This window comes from Teleopsis dalmanni, chromosome 2 (genome assembly GCF_002237135.1).
Source record: "Teleopsis dalmanni isolate 2A chromosome 2, ASM223713v2, whole genome shotgun sequence".
NCBI lineage: Eukaryota > Metazoa > Arthropoda > Insecta > Diptera > Diopsidae > Teleopsis > Teleopsis dalmanni.
Genome location: NC_051847.1, coordinates 144,155,681 through 144,173,561, shown reverse-complemented (window position 1 = coordinate 144,173,561; position 17,881 = coordinate 144,155,681). Strand labels below are relative to the sequence as shown.

At 24.6% G+C, this 17,881-nt stretch overlaps 1 protein-coding gene across 1 annotated transcript in view; it reads left to right on the top strand.

The window, feature by feature from the left end:
* Positions 1-609: 609 nt before the first annotated feature.
* The window catches only part of LOC119675885 (nuclear receptor coactivator 7-like), a 31,495-nt gene continuing 14,223 nt past the window's right edge, over positions 610-17,881 (top strand). The window contains exons 1-3 of the mRNA XM_038087102.1: positions 610-775; positions 2,018-2,216; positions 2,666-2,755. Coding sequence (XP_037943030.1) covers positions 672-775; positions 2,018-2,216; positions 2,666-2,755 — 393 coding nt within the window. The 5' untranslated portion in view covers positions 610-671. The remainder of the gene's footprint in view (positions 776-2,017; positions 2,217-2,665; positions 2,756-17,881) is intronic.

Genomic DNA, 17,881 nt, shown 5'->3' with positions numbered 1-17,881 from the left:
GATCTTTCATTCTAATTGCACACTTTTGCGATTTCTTGATTATTAATCTATATACATTAACACTATAAATATTTCAATAATATAATTTTGCTTCCCACTTTTAAATACCCGTCTACTGTTATTCTATTCTTTATTACTAGTATGATTAAATATAACCCAATTTATTACTATTTCCCTATTACTACAACTGCTACGTTATTGAAATAATTTATTTACTACTATTTAAGATGTTTTTAAGATTTTACGAATTACTACCTTTTTATGACTGCTAATTTATTTTTAATTTTTTAATTCTTCATTGCTCTGCTTCAATTCTAGTCAATCTTTCTAATTCTAACTTTTCAATAACTACTACTTCAGTTTTATATCGATTTCTATTCAGCTTTCACTACTTGTATTCTATTGTCCCATCTTAATTACTTTTTCTAGGATTCTTTCGAATTGTACTGTAAAATATGTTCATTTCTAAACAAAATATCTACAAATTGTTATTATTGTACATAGCATGTAATTGTTCCATATTTTACAACCATTTATTTCCACAAATTTATTTATAAAAATAAAAAACCTTTATAATATATTATACTAATTATATATCTTTTCTTACTTTAGAATTGATACCACGACCAGCTCGTGCTTGTCCAGACCCACCTTTGTATTTACGCTTACGCATGGGTAAACCCATTGGCAAAGCAATACCGCTACCGACATCTGTTATGTCGTACGGCAAAAATAAGTTGAGACCTGAATATTGGTTCAGTGTGCCTAAAAATCGGTGAGTAACCTTTATTCTGTAAAACGTTTGTATTAAATAAAAAATTAGATTTAAAAATTATTTTTATTTTTATAATTTATTTACGGAACAGTCTGTATGTATTTATTAATTCTGTTTTATGTATTTAATCTTACTCTGTTAACTTTTAATTTTATAAATAAATGAAATGAACTGTATTGTTATGAAATAATAATTTATATAATATATATCTTTATAAAGAATGTATTTTTAAAGTTTATATAATAAATACTTTTATTTTTTTAATTTTTGAATAATATTAAATAAATAAAACACTTGTTTTAATTCTTAATTCCTAGCACTGGGGATGATCTGCGAAGTATATTTTACGAATATTTGTATTAATATAATAAATGTTTTATTTATTTCATATTATATGAAATTAGAAAAATAAAATAAATATATAAACATTTTTTAAAACATCCTAAAACCCGACAAAACAAATATATATAAACTATTTAGGTCGATATCAATATTTACACTGTTATTTTATAATGTATTTTTTATATTTAATTTTATTCCGAATATATTTTAATTTTGTTGTTTTTTTATTGTGTTACTCGTAAAAAATATGTATTTATGTGTTCAACAAAATTATTTAAATTAAACCTTTTTATGTGTTTATTCGAAAACACTTTAAAAAATCTTTAATAAAAATTATTAATAAAAGATTATTGGGAAAGTAATTTCGTTTTTTACAAACAGAGGTTTTAATTGTATTTTGTACTGCCAGAAAGGTAGTAAAAGGTATTGGACTTGAATAGGCAATAATTAAATAAAATAATTATTCGCTATAAGAAAATCATATTTTATTTCCAGATAAAAAACAAACGAAATAAATTTTCGATTTATATTTTTCTATTATATATAATATGTTATATATATATATAAATAATATAATATATTAACATATATGTATAAATAATATAGTATATTTAATATATAATATATTCTTTCTTAGTATTTTATATATTTATATTTTTACTATATTTTTATTATCAATAATTTATATTTTCCTTTTAATGTATTGTATATTTTTATATAACTATTAAAAATTCTCAAGCAATTGTTTGCAATATAAACGTATTTTAATTTTAATATATTAATTGAAAAATTTAGTTTAGCATTATTTTAACAATAATTTTTATTTATTTCTTGGTTTAATTTTGCTTAAAATAATAATACAAATTTTTTAAAAATATTATTTTCTCTCCTTTTCTGCAGTGTTGATGAATTATATCGCTTTATAAAAACTTGGGTCCCACATCTTTATGGTGAATTAAATGAAGAGCAAATCAAGGAACGTGGTTTCGAACTAATACAGGATGACACCGAATGGACAAAGAGTGGCACCAGAAAAACTGGACAGCGTGGTAGTCAAGATGGTGAAGAAATTAGTGATTTAACACGTGAATCCTGGGAGGTAAGTTCATTTTGTATTTTTTATTATCTTTTTTAAAAACTATTTTCTGCTATTGTTGCATTTTAAATTTGGTTTACGGCGATTTTCTAATTCTTTACTAAAAATGAAGTTTTTTCATTTATTTAATATTTCTAAATGATAAATTAAGTCTGGTTTTTCTATTTTGAAATTTAGGTTACAAATTGTATTGTACTTATTTCTATAGCTAAATATTATTAAAAAATAATTAACGTATTTTCTATATTTAAATTTTTTAAATTTTCTGAAACATTTTTTGATTTAAATTTCTTTGTTTTTTTTCCATATATTCTTAAATGCAACCAAATTCTATTACCGTTCCATTAAAAAAAAAATTAATTAACAAAAAAAACATTGAAATATATTTTAATACTTAACGTTTATCGTATCTATCGTATATCGTAACGTATCGTATCGTAACAATTGATCAGCTTATAAAGGCGCCCTTCGCCAAGACATACAACATAATTAAAACGGCATCGCATGCCGCATCGCATGATTTGGATTTGTTGGGCGGCGAGGTTAGGAATAACAAAATTTTTAAATTTAAAAGAAACTAAAATTATTTACAAAAACAAAATGAAAATGTTGAATTAATTTGTTTTTAATTTTATTTTCTTTTTATTATAAATATTAGCTCGCAATTGAATATATTATTATTTTCTTTTGTAGTAGTTCAATTTATATATATTTTCCAAATAATCACAATGATAATGTTGATGTATTTAACAGAAATTACTAGAGTGAAAAATGATTTTCTGTTACAAATATTTCATTATCAATCGAAAATTAATTAATTATTATTTTTCGTTTTTAATGTTAAGAGCACCTTTATTTCTTTGTTGAAAATTCGATTGTTTAAAAAGTCACCCTGTATTTTTGTACTGTAGCTAAGCGCACCAATTAGACATAAAAAAAAATATTCTAAATTAAAATGTATTTTTATTTTCAAATATTTTTAAAAATTTCACTTGCCACTTTTTTCGAATATTGTTGTGTACTCGTAAAATTGTTCCATAAAAAAAATTTACTCACCCTATATATATTTTTTAAATTTTTTAATTATAATTTTTAAATCATTCAACATTTTTCATTACTATATAATTGTTTATTCTGCATCAGTCATAAACAATTTATTAACATTTAATCAAATTTCATTGGTTCAAAAATAAAACAATCTGTAAAATAAAAATAAACTTCTTATTGCGATATATAAATTATCGTTATTGTAAATTATATACAAAATACGTAAACGAAAAGATTCACTCTTTACAACAAAAGTTTTGAAACGTGTTGTACTTAAAATTTCCAAGGTCCAATAAATTTATGTTTAAAGGTGCGCGTATTAACGATAAATGGCTTTAAAAATATGTATTAGAAATCTGAAGAATGTTCTTAGTAATATATAGTTTCAATATTACATACTTAAGTATTGGTTCAAAATTGTAATAAAACTGAGTAAAACGGAGGTGTATATATTTATTATGACTCGAGCTATGGAGTATTGGGACACAACTTGCTATTGATTTGACACCTTAGAAGTTCTTGGGATCTAACAGTTATTAAAAAATAGGAGCAAAGATTAGAGATAATATTGGAAAAAAAATTTTTCTTAAACAAGAAAGCTTCATTGCTGGAAAATGGAGCGCTCACATATTTGATTATTTTTTAATGAAAAAAATGGTATTATGATAGGGCATTAAGATATGGTTAAATTAATAGCCATATCCTAATTTGAAACTAAATTTATTAGTCTAGGTTTATTAAGTAAACCTAGAAACTAAACTAAGTCTTATTAATTGTTTGATTCAAGGGGGATTGTTTGTTTAATATTCTTTTACTAAAAATCAATTTGTCTTTCAAATTTTTCAAATTTTCTTTTTTTTTATTTAAATAAAATTAGTAGTAATAAATTAAAGATTACAGAAATCTTGTTATTAACACAAAAAGAAATTATAAAACTACAAAAACAATAAAAACAAAAACAACAAAATATTATATTCAATATTATATTATATTGAAATATTATATTTTAATATTATTTATATTATGTTTGATAAATTTACAATTTTTGATTTTAACCAGAAAGTATTTTTAATAGTTGAATAAATTACTTTAATTAATAAATCAGATTAAGAATTTTCTTTGTCTAACAATGTTTTACAATTTGCGGAACATTTATTGAATACTAATCTTGTGAATATCGTGAACCGTTTTTCAACTCGTATAATAAGTCCATAGAATGATTTTCTTATTATTTTCAAAACAATCCCCAACCAAAGTTAATGCACTCAAATTGTAAATGTTCTAAATACTATATCTAAAATATTATATCAAATTTTTATTAAAAATTTTTAACGTCACTTATGACAAAAGAAACTATTTTCTTAATATAAACAATAGTTTACTATTGTTTTCAATAGAGCTGTTTCCGAACAATAGTAAGTTGCAACAACAAAATTTTATTATTTTTCATCAATTTTTTTGACAGTTGTTTCGAGTATTGCCAAATTTTTTATTATATACAGAAAATTTAATGTATTTTTTGTGAATATTCCTGAGCTGATTTCTTGATCCAAAAAAAATTAAGGAAACTGTGTGCAAAGAAGAAAATACCTCCATATTTTATATGATAGATAGACGAACTAAGATAGACGGTATCAAATAGCAAAAATAGCAAAAAATATTCACAAGAGAATGTATTTTATTTGTTTCTTAAAAAAAAATATTTAGTTAGCTGTTCGGGGTTAGCATAGAGAAAATATCCTACATCATAATTCACTCTAATAAATTGAATCCTATATATTACATTAAATATAAAACTGAATGTAGTATGTATAAAAAGAAAAACTTCAGCATCAGTAATATGATTATAGATTAATCATATATATAAACTGATGTTTCTGATAAAATTTTTTATGCGAAAAACTATTGTACTATTTTCTACGTATTTAGAGTCCCAGTAGTTATTATTGCACTATCAATTTATTTTAAAGGTGGAGTTATGCTTTTGATTTTATAATAGCCACCATTTCTTGTGGTGCTTATATATAAAATATTTATCCTCAACTACTATTAATACCTTTCACTTTTTTAAAGTTGTTAATCTTTTATGATTACAAAAATTACAACGCGATCTAATATCTACATTTTACGGTTAAACGTTTATAAACTAATTATTAATTCTTCATTTGAACAATATTCAATATTTACCAGCAACTATTAAAGCTGTTCTTGTTATGATTATTTATAAAAAAAATTAAATAAATAGTTTCTAATTGCTAGTTTCTTGTACAAATTTGTACGAAGTAGAAGCATTGAATGCATTAATTATCATATCATATCATTCTTTGAAATTGATTTAAGAATTAATTCTATATAGAAGTAGTAATTGTTAATATAATTCTATCCTTATTAAATTCAGCTTACTATAAAAATTTACAAACTTGATATATGTATATTCAACTTACTAAGTTTTTGATTTCATTCAATAAATTATATAAAATTAAAATCTATTACATCTTGCAAATATCCAAGAAAATGACTTTATTGAAGAGGTAGTAATAATGATTTGAGGCACAAGTAAGTCGCAACTATCTGGAGTGAATGAAAGCTTGAAGTTCATTCATTCATTCATTTTCGAGCAGCTAAATGTTAGCCTCTCTGAACAGACCAGTAGTTTCACATATCTTCACAGAAAATAATAGAAAGGGATAAAATCTACGTTCGTGGAGGCCAATTTATAGTTTCATTACATAAAATTATGCATTCATCAAATGATTTATGCAATAACCTGTTATGCCAAACCTGTTTTCTTATTATATTCGAAAAGTATATTTATTTATCATGGACCTGTACTCTATTTATAGGGAAAATCTGTGGAAAAATATGTTGATCCATATGGCGCTTGGCGCATTCGAAAGGCAATTCTTGTTGAAATGACAAATATAAATCAACTGTTAATTGTTAAAAAAAAATATACAATAAGTTAATACCTAATTAAAGTCTCCATGTGTCACATTTGAATCATTAATTAACAGTTTTTATGACTTTAAACCGACTCATGCTCAACAATCCTATTGTTACAAAATACAATAAAGAACTTATAAAATTCTTGCTTCTGTAAATATTAATATCTCATAAGACATTTTCTTTTATTTCAATATGATGAATAAATATTTAAAAATTAACAGTTCACAAATGTAACTGTTCAATTTGTATTTAACACACCATCTTAAAAAATATTTATTGTTCAATGTTAAACATTCAATTAATATACTAATTATTATATTTATAACTAAATTACTGAATTCCTTTCTGCTTTCTTTATAAATATTACGTTTTTTATCTTTGTAGCTATTACATTTTAAACGCAATTGCATGTATCTGCTGTCATATCACAGCAGTACTACAAAGATACAAATATTTGCACCTAATTAATTTCCAGAACACGAAACAATAACATGGCTTGCCTATATCGTTTGCATAGACTTTGCGATAAGTCACAACTGCAACTTCTTTTATGGCAAAAAAATATTAAAAAGTTTATTGGTGCAATACAATTTCATATTTGTACTCATAGATGTGACAAGCGTTTTTGTCATGCATAATGTATTTATAATATAGATTTATATGCTAATATAAATTTAATTATAGTTTACTATATATTATAAGAATTCACGTTTTTATTGTCGATTTATTTAAAACTATTATACTAACATATATAAAATATCAATAAAAATTGATTCAAACTGAAGCAAAACCTTCGGATCGAGTGGTTTATTATTGGTTGTCATTTTTAAAAATTTAATAACATGGTTTCTAAGACTTATAAGTGTATATCTATAAAAAATGTAAAAGGAATCAAAACAAATTATAAAATATTTAATATACGAAACTAATAAAAAAGAAACAATTACTTTATAGATTTGAACTTACCGTACACATTAATTCTAAATATTTTTATAATGAATATAGTAGTTGAATGTAACTCACCTAGTAACGACAACTTTTTCCCCACATCTACACTCCCTAAATTTTGGCTAGATTTTTACCTATAGTCTCACTTTTACACTTTCCCACATACAAATTTACCTTTGTAGACAAAATTTAAATATGTGTTTTCATTCAAACATAAAAATCTTCTAAAAGATTTTAGACTTTTTCTAAATGTCTAACCAGTGTAGTAACTGAGTCTAGATACTGGTGCTTGAAAGTGTTTGAAAGGTTGTATACTCGAATTCGAACTTTGTATCGAACACTTTGAATATTCGAAAGGGATCAAATCTTCAACATTATAGATGATACAGCAGTTCGAACAGTAAAATTCATGACAATTGTACTTTAACCTCGAAGTGTTAAAAGCGCGAAAAATATTTTAATTAAAGTTTTGGTCTCTACTATTTCAATTTTTGGAACACAATTTGAAATCTCGTGAAAAACTCTATTAAAAAAAGACAACTCGATGTTAAGCGCCTTCATTTTTAAACCCTTTCTTTACCCATTATTTTAATTTTAATATAATATAATTTTAATATAATATAATTTTAATATAATATATTATATTCGTATTATATTTTTATATTTATGTTTGTATTATTATTTTATATGCTAATATAAGACCTTATCATAAACAACCTTTAAGACACACTATATTAATAATTATTATGATTTTCTTCTTTGTCTATTTTTTCGATTGGCATACCTAGAACTTTACCAAAGGGAGAATGTGCTAGATTCATGTAATATACCAGGATTGTCTGAATTTTTTTATTATGTATTGTATCAACAAAGGGGTGTCCCTATTCCTTAATCTTCCTTCTGAATAATCTTATTATTAATCAATAATTATAAATAATTAATAAGATTAATAACTTGAGTAGAAGTCTCACAGAGATTCTTGGATATCACAACGAGCCAATATAGCTTAATTGTTACGATTCCCAAATTTCATAATCATAATCATTATACCAATAATTATTAATATTATGTATTATGTTTCATATCTTTTAGTGTGAAAAAACTGTTATAAATTTAAGAAAATTTCGTTGACACCATTTTCTTTCAGTAATTATAATATATTTAATACCTTGGTTTTTATTGTGCTTAGACATCTTCTCAGACATTCGTTTTTTTTTCACCTTTTACTCGTTATCTACCATTACTCTTCTTAATTATTTGTATATTCATTTATTTATTTTACTTAATTGGTTAACATTGGTGTGAATCTTCAGATGTGTGCCAAATATTTACTTAAAATTTTAGTGCAAATAATTTTTTTCATAATTGAGTTGCTCAAATAATTTGTTTTTGTATTTCTTCTAAAAGATGTATAATCTACATAATCGATAAGAATAATTAATTAAAGTAAATATTTAAGTTTAAACAATTTATCTAATTATTTTTCAGTATGCTTTAAAAAGGTCATCATGAACATACAGACAAAAATAGTTGAAGTGCATAATTAACAAAATAAATTGTTAAACACAATTTAACTCATTTTATACGAATTCAGTATTATTACTGCAACCACTTAATCAAAAAATCAAATTATGAGAATTTTTAATATTTTTTTTAAATATATTATTTTTAGCTATTTTTTAGATATACATTTGTATATGTTTTTGAATTTATCTCTTCGAAATATTAATTAAGCCCATGCAATTTTTTTTATTTTTTCATCTCAGTTTAGTTCATCAAGTTCACGGCCTCTTTGCATTTAATTTATTTATTTAGCTTTTGGCCAAATCGAGTATATATTATAGAATGATATATGTATGCATATATGTCTATGTAAGTACGTACTTTGTGTAGCGTGTTTCCCAATAATTTTCTTACTATGATCCACCTAAGAGCCTTCTAGCCCCTTAAAATCCTGTCAGTTATGGCAATAGAATTGATGACTCTTTCTTATTTTTTAGTTGCACAAATTTAATTACAGAGGTAATTATGATAGCCTAGTACAACTAACAATACATTGTTATACATAATAAAGATATTTGCAATTAGCCCCCTAAACGCTTATGTTGCTTCCTTTGTTAGGTGATTCTACACTTATCTAAGTGTGTCTAAGTCAATCTAAGCTAATATATACATAAAGTTTTTTATGTGAATATATGTATTTATTTTAAACTAATTAATTTAATTTAATTTATTTTTAGAAATTTTAATTGGATTATTTATAATTTATAATAATATTCTAAATTATAATAAATCAAAATTCATTCCAGACAGAAATTTTAATAAAATTCATTTGTAAATACTTTCTATCTAGAAACAAATTATTTAAACGACAAAAATTATACATAAAAATTTTTATTTTCGGACTAAAAAATGTAAAAATCTATCTTTTTAATTTCTATTTACGAGTATCTTAAAACTATACGTTTTTAACACTGATACTGAATACGAATAGAGCTAACTTTAGAACATATTATCAATTAACTACTTTATGGAATATCTTAATATGTTCATAATTAATTCAATACATATATTTAGAAACAAACAAATAATTCTTTATTTAGAAATTTTATTTTATTGTACAAAAAATTCCACTAAATTAAATTCTTAATTAAAACATAATATTTTTAATTATTTTTTAATTAAAAAGGCAAACGCTTCCAAATACGTATTAATATTTCGCTGCCATTTAGCATGTGATTTTAATTCTTTTAAGAATGAAAAGAAAAAACAATTATTAATATATTTTTATGAGTCTATCAAAATAATATTTTTATTAATGAGTAGTTAAGCTATTAATAATATTTTCATGTACAATACTTTCATCTTGTAATAAATATTTTATTACAATGATTCGAAAAGGAAGCTCAATTAAAAATTTTATTAATAACATTTCATTTTAAAATTCTTTTAATTCAAGAAAGTCTACATACACAAAATCTATATACAAAAATCTAATATTTAAATATATATAAATAATATAAATAAATCATATGAAAGCTACTGTGCATATATAATTATAACTATTTTAAGCCTATTCTCATTCTTTCGTAATATTAAAATACTTTTACTTTTTAAGAAACAATTTTAAATATTTTTTTCAGTTTATTAAACACAACATTAATTTTGTAATTAATATTTAAAAATATTATTTAAACATTTTTAATCTTTAATCAAGGTTATAATCCACGTTTAGGAGTGATCCCTCATTTGAACAAGGTCTAAATTAGTTGTGATAAAAAGTATTTTACATTGTGACCGAAAAGTTTCCGGTCATAAATAAATAAAACGCAAAATTCTTAATCTTCATCAATATTTATTTTATCTCCTTCAAAATATGCTCCATTAGAAGCGATACACAAATGCCAACGTTTCTTCCAATCATCAAAAAATTTTTTATAGGCGCTTTCCGGTATGGCTTTGAGTTCCCTCTGCGAATTCTGTTTTACGTCTTCTATGGATTCAAAACGCGTTCCTCTGAGTGGTAATTTGAGGTTGGGAAACAGGAAAAAGTCACACGGTGCAAGATCAGGTGAATACGGTGGCTGTTCGATGGTATTTATTGAATGTTTGGCCTTAAAATCGTTGATAATGTTGAACAAATTGAGGTGAATCGGAACAAGCCGGGCGTTGACACGTCGCATACACAAATTGTCCACCAAAATCAAACGAGCCATCTCACGACCGATGCCTAGCTCTCGTGCTATCTCTCTAACACTCACATGAGGATTTTTGAACACGATTTCCTTTGCCTTTTCAATGTTTTCGTCGGTGGTAGAGGTCGAAGGTCGTCCAGAACGCGGCATGTCTTCGACGGTCGTACGACAGTCCTGAAAGGCTTTGTACCACTCATAAACTTGAGTTTTCGATAAAACTGATTCCCCATAAGCCTTTTGTAGCATTCGCAACGATTCTGCACACGAAATTTCGTTCGAAAAACAAAATTTGATGCAAACTCTTTGTTCAATATTTTTTTCCATTGTTTTTTTCGCAACGCACTACTGAGGTGAACTGGTTTCAACAGCTGCCGTAAACGAACTGTCTGACAGATCGCGCTCATTTTTGGCATAGTAATTAAGGACAGTGCTGCCAAACTACATAAACTTAAAATATCGAAAAATATACAGCGCGCGAATTTTAAATGAGAACCTCCGAAAACCTTTCGGTCACAATGTAAAACTTAATTAAAATTACAAATAATATTATATATTTTTATTAAATACATTATATAAAGAGGAAAAATAACTTTCGGTAATTAAAAAAATGCTTAATAATCTAATCTTGTAGTATACTTAATTTGATCTTTTTCTCTTTTCTGTTTTATATACATATTCTATTACTATATTGTATAGAAACATTACTACATATAACACGTGGGATTAGTAGTAGTTTTAAGGTTTTAAGGTCATATAACATATCTTCTTACAATAATGTAAATTCTTATTATTAGTTTGCACTTATAAGTAAAACATGGAATTGAAGATTTATTAAGACTATATTTTAGACATTTAATATTATTCCTCCTTCTTCCTCCTATGTCTTGGAAATAAGAAAGTATGATCTTTAGCACATAGTAGAACACCGGATCACATATTATATTTCAAATAAAAATATATACTGATTAATATTCTTCATAAATGTAAAATGATGGAATTAAGGAGAAAATTATTTCTATTTAATGTTAGATTACATTAAAATCTGGCACAAATATATTAAAATTTTATTAATATTATATATTCCATATTTTGAGTTTTAGTAAATTCTTTTGTTTTATTTCAATAATTTGAATGTTTTTAGCGGGAAAAAATCTTCCAACATAGACTTTTGTTGAACGGACACATATCTGCGATAGATAATTTTTCTTAAATCTTATTTGGAACTTATTCTCTATGACGGATAAATGTTTGTTGACGTTGGACGCCACAGTTTTATTGTAAATACTGTACGTTTCCGACGTAATTAGCATATATTCAAGAAAATATTTCTTAATTTAAGATAATAAAAAATTATATAAGATATAAACAGAATGTTAAACAGTCTACTTTTTAAAAACAAACACTTTCAGTCAAAAAATTAACAATATTGCAAAAACAGTTAACCTAAATAGCTTTTATAATCAATATATATCTACTATTAATTAAACAATTTTAAATAGAAACCAATAGTTTTGTATAAAACTACTATGATATTTTATTTATTTAATGATAACTAACTGATCATAATGCCCCTATATTATGAAATAAAATCAGTTTCGGTTCATAAGTACACACCTGGTAGCTGCAAGATCGAAAAAGAACTTTAAATAGGGCGGAACAAATTGGTAATGAGAATACAGTATTATTATACCTTCTTTATGACAGTTAAGCGGTGATGTGTTCTTACTATTTATTAACCAGAAATGGTTACTGAATTCCTAATGAGTATAGTATATAGTATAGTATAGAAAGTATAGAAGTTTCCATAACAAGAATGAGGTTATAAATACTTTTCCAACAGCTGCAATGTCAGATATAACTATAACAGAAAGCCTTTGTATAAAAGTGCTGTCATATTTCGCTTTTACTAACAGCTAAGTGGCAATTTTATCATATCACTACCATATCTTTGGACATGGACATACCTGTGAATATTTCTTTAATCTGTAGCTCTACACTCAGAAAAATATTCTCTAACTACATACTAGTTAAATTTATCTGATCATTTTGTTAGAGAAATTTTAGCTTATGTGGTAAAGAAGATACGAAAACCCATATGTGGTATGGTTGAACCAACATGATGCGTAGAGTATGAATATTTTGTAATATATTTAAATCAACCAAATTAATTTTTTGAGTTTATGTATAGACACAGATTATTTCAAAATGCTAAAACTTGTCAAACCCCAAGTATGATAGAGTCCACCTTCAATCACATTAGAACAAAACACCTGTTTAGTCGTCATCATTTTTTGCTATTCATTACTGCCGTTGTACTAATAAAATACTGTGCAATAGGTTAACATGTTGATCGGATAAGAACTCCTTTCAACGATTACTGTTGAAGGTGTTGGGCAGCAAAAAATATTGCTTATCTACTCCGTTATTTTACAGTGTGCATCCAGTACAGAGAATCTCACTACCTTAACTATCTACCCGACGCCTACAATATGTGTATGGAACACGTTGCTTGGTATTTTAAAATAGTTTCATGCAGACCTAATTATATTAGCATATCTATAATTCTTTAAATCAAGTATCATTCTTCAAAACTTTTCAAAACGGGGAAGTGAGCCCATCTTTGATTAGATGTATTGTTAGTGGCGTCTATCTATCTATTTTGATACTTGTAATTATATGCAATATTAGGCTATTTCAAATTCTAATTTTTCCCTATTTATCTTGATTTGATTTTAAGTTTAATTTGCTTTGCTCACTTAATTAATTAGAACTGAATAAAATTGCCCAATTGACTTTAAGTATATTTTCGGCTTCTCTAAATTCCATAGTCACCTTTTTCTTTTTTTATACTCTGTTTTAAATTTTGCATTAATATTGCTTAAAATATAAATCGCTGTGTATCTTTAAATTTGTGTGTGTATCTTTAAAATTAGGTATGCTTATTTTTAGTCGAAAAAACAGCGATTAAAGTTAATTTAATACAGTGCTTTGTTGATATTGTCTTCAGAGTTTATTAGTAAAATCAATAAAATTAAACAAAAACGAAACCGTCAACTGCGCTTCGTCCTCTTCAAACTGTCATTGATCAATTTCAATCAATTGGAATGTATTTTTCAACTTAATTAAGCACGCGCTGAATTCGCATAAAACCTATAATATATATATGTACATATATTTATGTTTATTTTTATATAGTTTTTTATAATTTTAAAATTAAAATGAACAGTTTTTGGCTTAAAATTGGCAAGTATCGAAAAATTGCGCAGAAGTCAAATTTAATTGCTTTCAGTCCTTTTTGGTGAGAAAATTTTATTTAATGCAATTAAATTAAAATTGCCTGCGACCAAATTTCAGAATTAAATTTTATATAATACATATAATAAAATTTTTTTTGTTTTTCATTTTTGATTTTGATGAAATTACTTTAGGAAATCCTCCTCGTTTGTGAGTTGTGACGTTAATATTTCATTTTGACTACGTGATATTTGCCTTTAAACAAATGTCAACGGAAGCCAAACCCAATGATTTTTGTTCAATATTTAATTATCAATCGTGTACTAGACAATATACATACGTATTGATCAATATATGATAACTTAATTAATTTTGATTTAGATTTCTTTATATCATATGTTTGATGATTTTTATAATAGTGGAATTTAAAATCAATAGCTATTGTGATTTATAGAATGTATCCACTGGCTTCACTAGGCCAGTAAACTTACTTGAGATTCAAGTGATTCAAGCAATCTCAAGTAAATTAACTGGTCTAACGAAGCCAGTGGAAACATACTATTAGGTTAGCATTTACTTTTTTTAATTTAAATACAACAAAATTTATTCTTCAAATTATTTAAATTGACAAATAATTAATTTTAAAGTTAACTAAAAATAAGGAACTAAACTACTCGGTCCTTCGCCCTGTATCTTATATTTTTATTTTTTCGTATATTTTGAAACAGTACAAATTTTTTTTTATTGTTTTATTATTTTACTTTATTTAAAATGTATACCGGTATTTAGGTATTTATGGAAATTTTTACTAGCTCCACTTTATATATCTTGGGTTTGTTCATAAGTATATTTACATATTATATATATGTACATAAATAGAATATATATGTGGAATATATGTTTATTGTTTTTATTTAAAAGAGAGAAATTAAATCTGAATTTTAAATAGTAAGTTTCTTTAAAACTTGCTTGACTAACCAATAAATAGAATTTTTTCAAAATTAAGTCACTTTTGTTTCAATTCGAACTTTTTGTGTTTCGAAAGACTTACTGCCCACTTTTATTTCTTGAACAAATCAAATATAACTTGTTTTCTTAAATTAAATACAATTTACTTTATTTAAAATGTAAATTTATTAAAAACATGCAATTAAAAAGTAAATAAACAACTGTAAGTCTGTATATACCATTAACCTCTCGACCTAATTAAGTAAAAAGGCACACTATCTTATTTTTATAAAAGTATATAAAAAAGATTATTTAAAAAAAAAATGATTTTATGTGTATAAATAAATAATTCCTACAAATTAGGATTATAGGATATTTATTCAAATATTCTTTATGCTTAATAGAACAAGCTACGACAAACGTATTTCCTACATACTTCAAAAGGCTTTGAAATTGCGCGAATAGGCTGTGTCTAATAGAAACCTATCTATAGATTGCTATATATCTATATAGATTATAGCAAGTTGATCTCTCTATAGACATGATATACTCAATATCGCTTTTGCTTAGAATTTATTGCACAATAAATTATAAATTTTGTATTATTCGAATGTTTCTTAGAAAATAACCTGGAACAACTTTTATCCTTTGTCATATTTTGCTTCTAAGTAACCCTGAGATGATATGCAAAAATTTTATTTTTATTACTTTCATATTTTTAGACCTACTTAGCAAAAAATGGTTGTATGAAGTCATCTCTCTTAACCAATATTGGTTACCTTATGTTTTAAATATATACTTTTAAAAAATTAGCCAAATGAATCCTCCTATTAGATTTCAAGGTCGATCCGATTCAAACTGGACAAGAAACTTACAAATAAGTTGTTTCACCTAAAACGGTACGTGCTCAGCACTACGGTATTAGTACTGTCAACTCACTGCATACTAGGAAAAGATACTACGAAGTTGAATCTATCCTAAAATGACTCCTAACAGAGATGTCACTCTACATAATTATAGATTTGATCAAGTTTATAGACTTTTCAAGTTGATTTAATTTAATTTAAATAAAAATAATGTGTTCGTGTGCTGACCTTTAGTTTACGTATAACACTAATCCATAGTATCACAATGGGCTATTATTTGATCTCAAGTGGACTTTGGCACAAGACCGTGATTCTAACCTAGCCTAACCTAGTATATGTTTTGCAGTAATGATTTTACTTTTAAGTGAGTGGTGTTATGGAATAGTTCTAAAGAGATCCTTTCAAGTGTAGTTTTAATATATTAAATATCTTTAACAATAGTATCTATATTGGTATAATATCGGCGGTTATAGCTTCCCTGAATTGTTTCATCCTGTCTTTTTTGTTAAACCTTTTATAACGTTTACGTTATCAATTTGTTAAACTATTTTGATATGAACACCAATTTATTACGTGTTAATTTCACTCATAAAAATCAATATACTCTTTACATTTTGAATTAAATTATATGGTTTCCTAATTATTTCATACTTTTCAAGATAGTCGTTTTTAAAATGGTTTTCTTAATAACAATATTTTAAATTCTGCACACGACCTACCCTATATTGTGATAGTAAAAACTATTAATTCTATAGATATATATAAAAATGCAAAACCAAAATATAAAGTTCACAAAAACACAATAATTATTATGATTATTATTAAATTGAAAATATTTTTCACTGTGAATCAGGGGGTGGGTCTATTGTTTATTCTCTACTTGACATTAAGGTTTCAAGTAGGTAGTCACCTTGGACGGTTTTATTCTGTTCCATATATCTACATTATATTAAGCATCCAGTCTATTCCTAAAATACCAAAACACTAAAATTATTCTGCAAAAATTAAAACATTCATTTATTAATGGAGGAAGCCGATTATAAATTTTTATATAAAATATAATATTAATATGCAAATTTGCTCAAATTGTTTATATATCTTTTATTTATTTATTTTTTAATCACGCGTTCATTTTCTGTACGTAAATTAAGTTATTCAAAATCTGAGAATTTTTTTTCTTATATTTTTTAAATTTCAACTGTAAATTAAATAAAATAAAATTCATTAAAAATGTATTTCTTTGAATACAGAATTTTTTACTCATATTGTATGCATTTTTAACGTAAAATTGATAAATATATATACACATATATGGCTTAAAAAACGCAATTTGACCATGTTTCTGTTTATGTATTTGAAATAGTCAAGTTCAAAATTCGTTTGTGAGGCATAATACCATATATATTTCTTTTTGTTTTATTTACTAAATAATATTTATTTTATTTTTTATGAACTATTTTCCAACATGTTCGAATGTTTGTTTTGATTGCGTATCGTCTGCTTTTGTCAAATATATACAAATATAAATATATTTATATGTGTATATATATATATAATATAAATAAATATACATATATTAAAAATCTTTTAAATATTTTATTTTTGAATATTCTACTGAAAGCAAAAAATGTCCGACATTTAATCAATATTTTAACAGTTGTGAGTAAATAAAAAAAAAATTTCTCACAACTGTTTTTAAAAAAAAAAATGTGTGATTTTACATACTTCAGATACATCAAAATAAATATATTTAAAAAAAAAAAATAAATGCATAACTGCTTTTAGTTCTTCACATCAGCTGTTTTTCCTTTAATAACATTAAATTATTATTATTTTCTTTTATGTTATGTTATGTACATAGCACCTAACATATGTTTATTTATTTCTTAATGAGTGATATATAGAAAAAGTGCTTTAAATAATTTAATTAGTCTTAATTTAGTTTTTACATTTCTTTAAATACACTTCAATGTAATTTCAATTG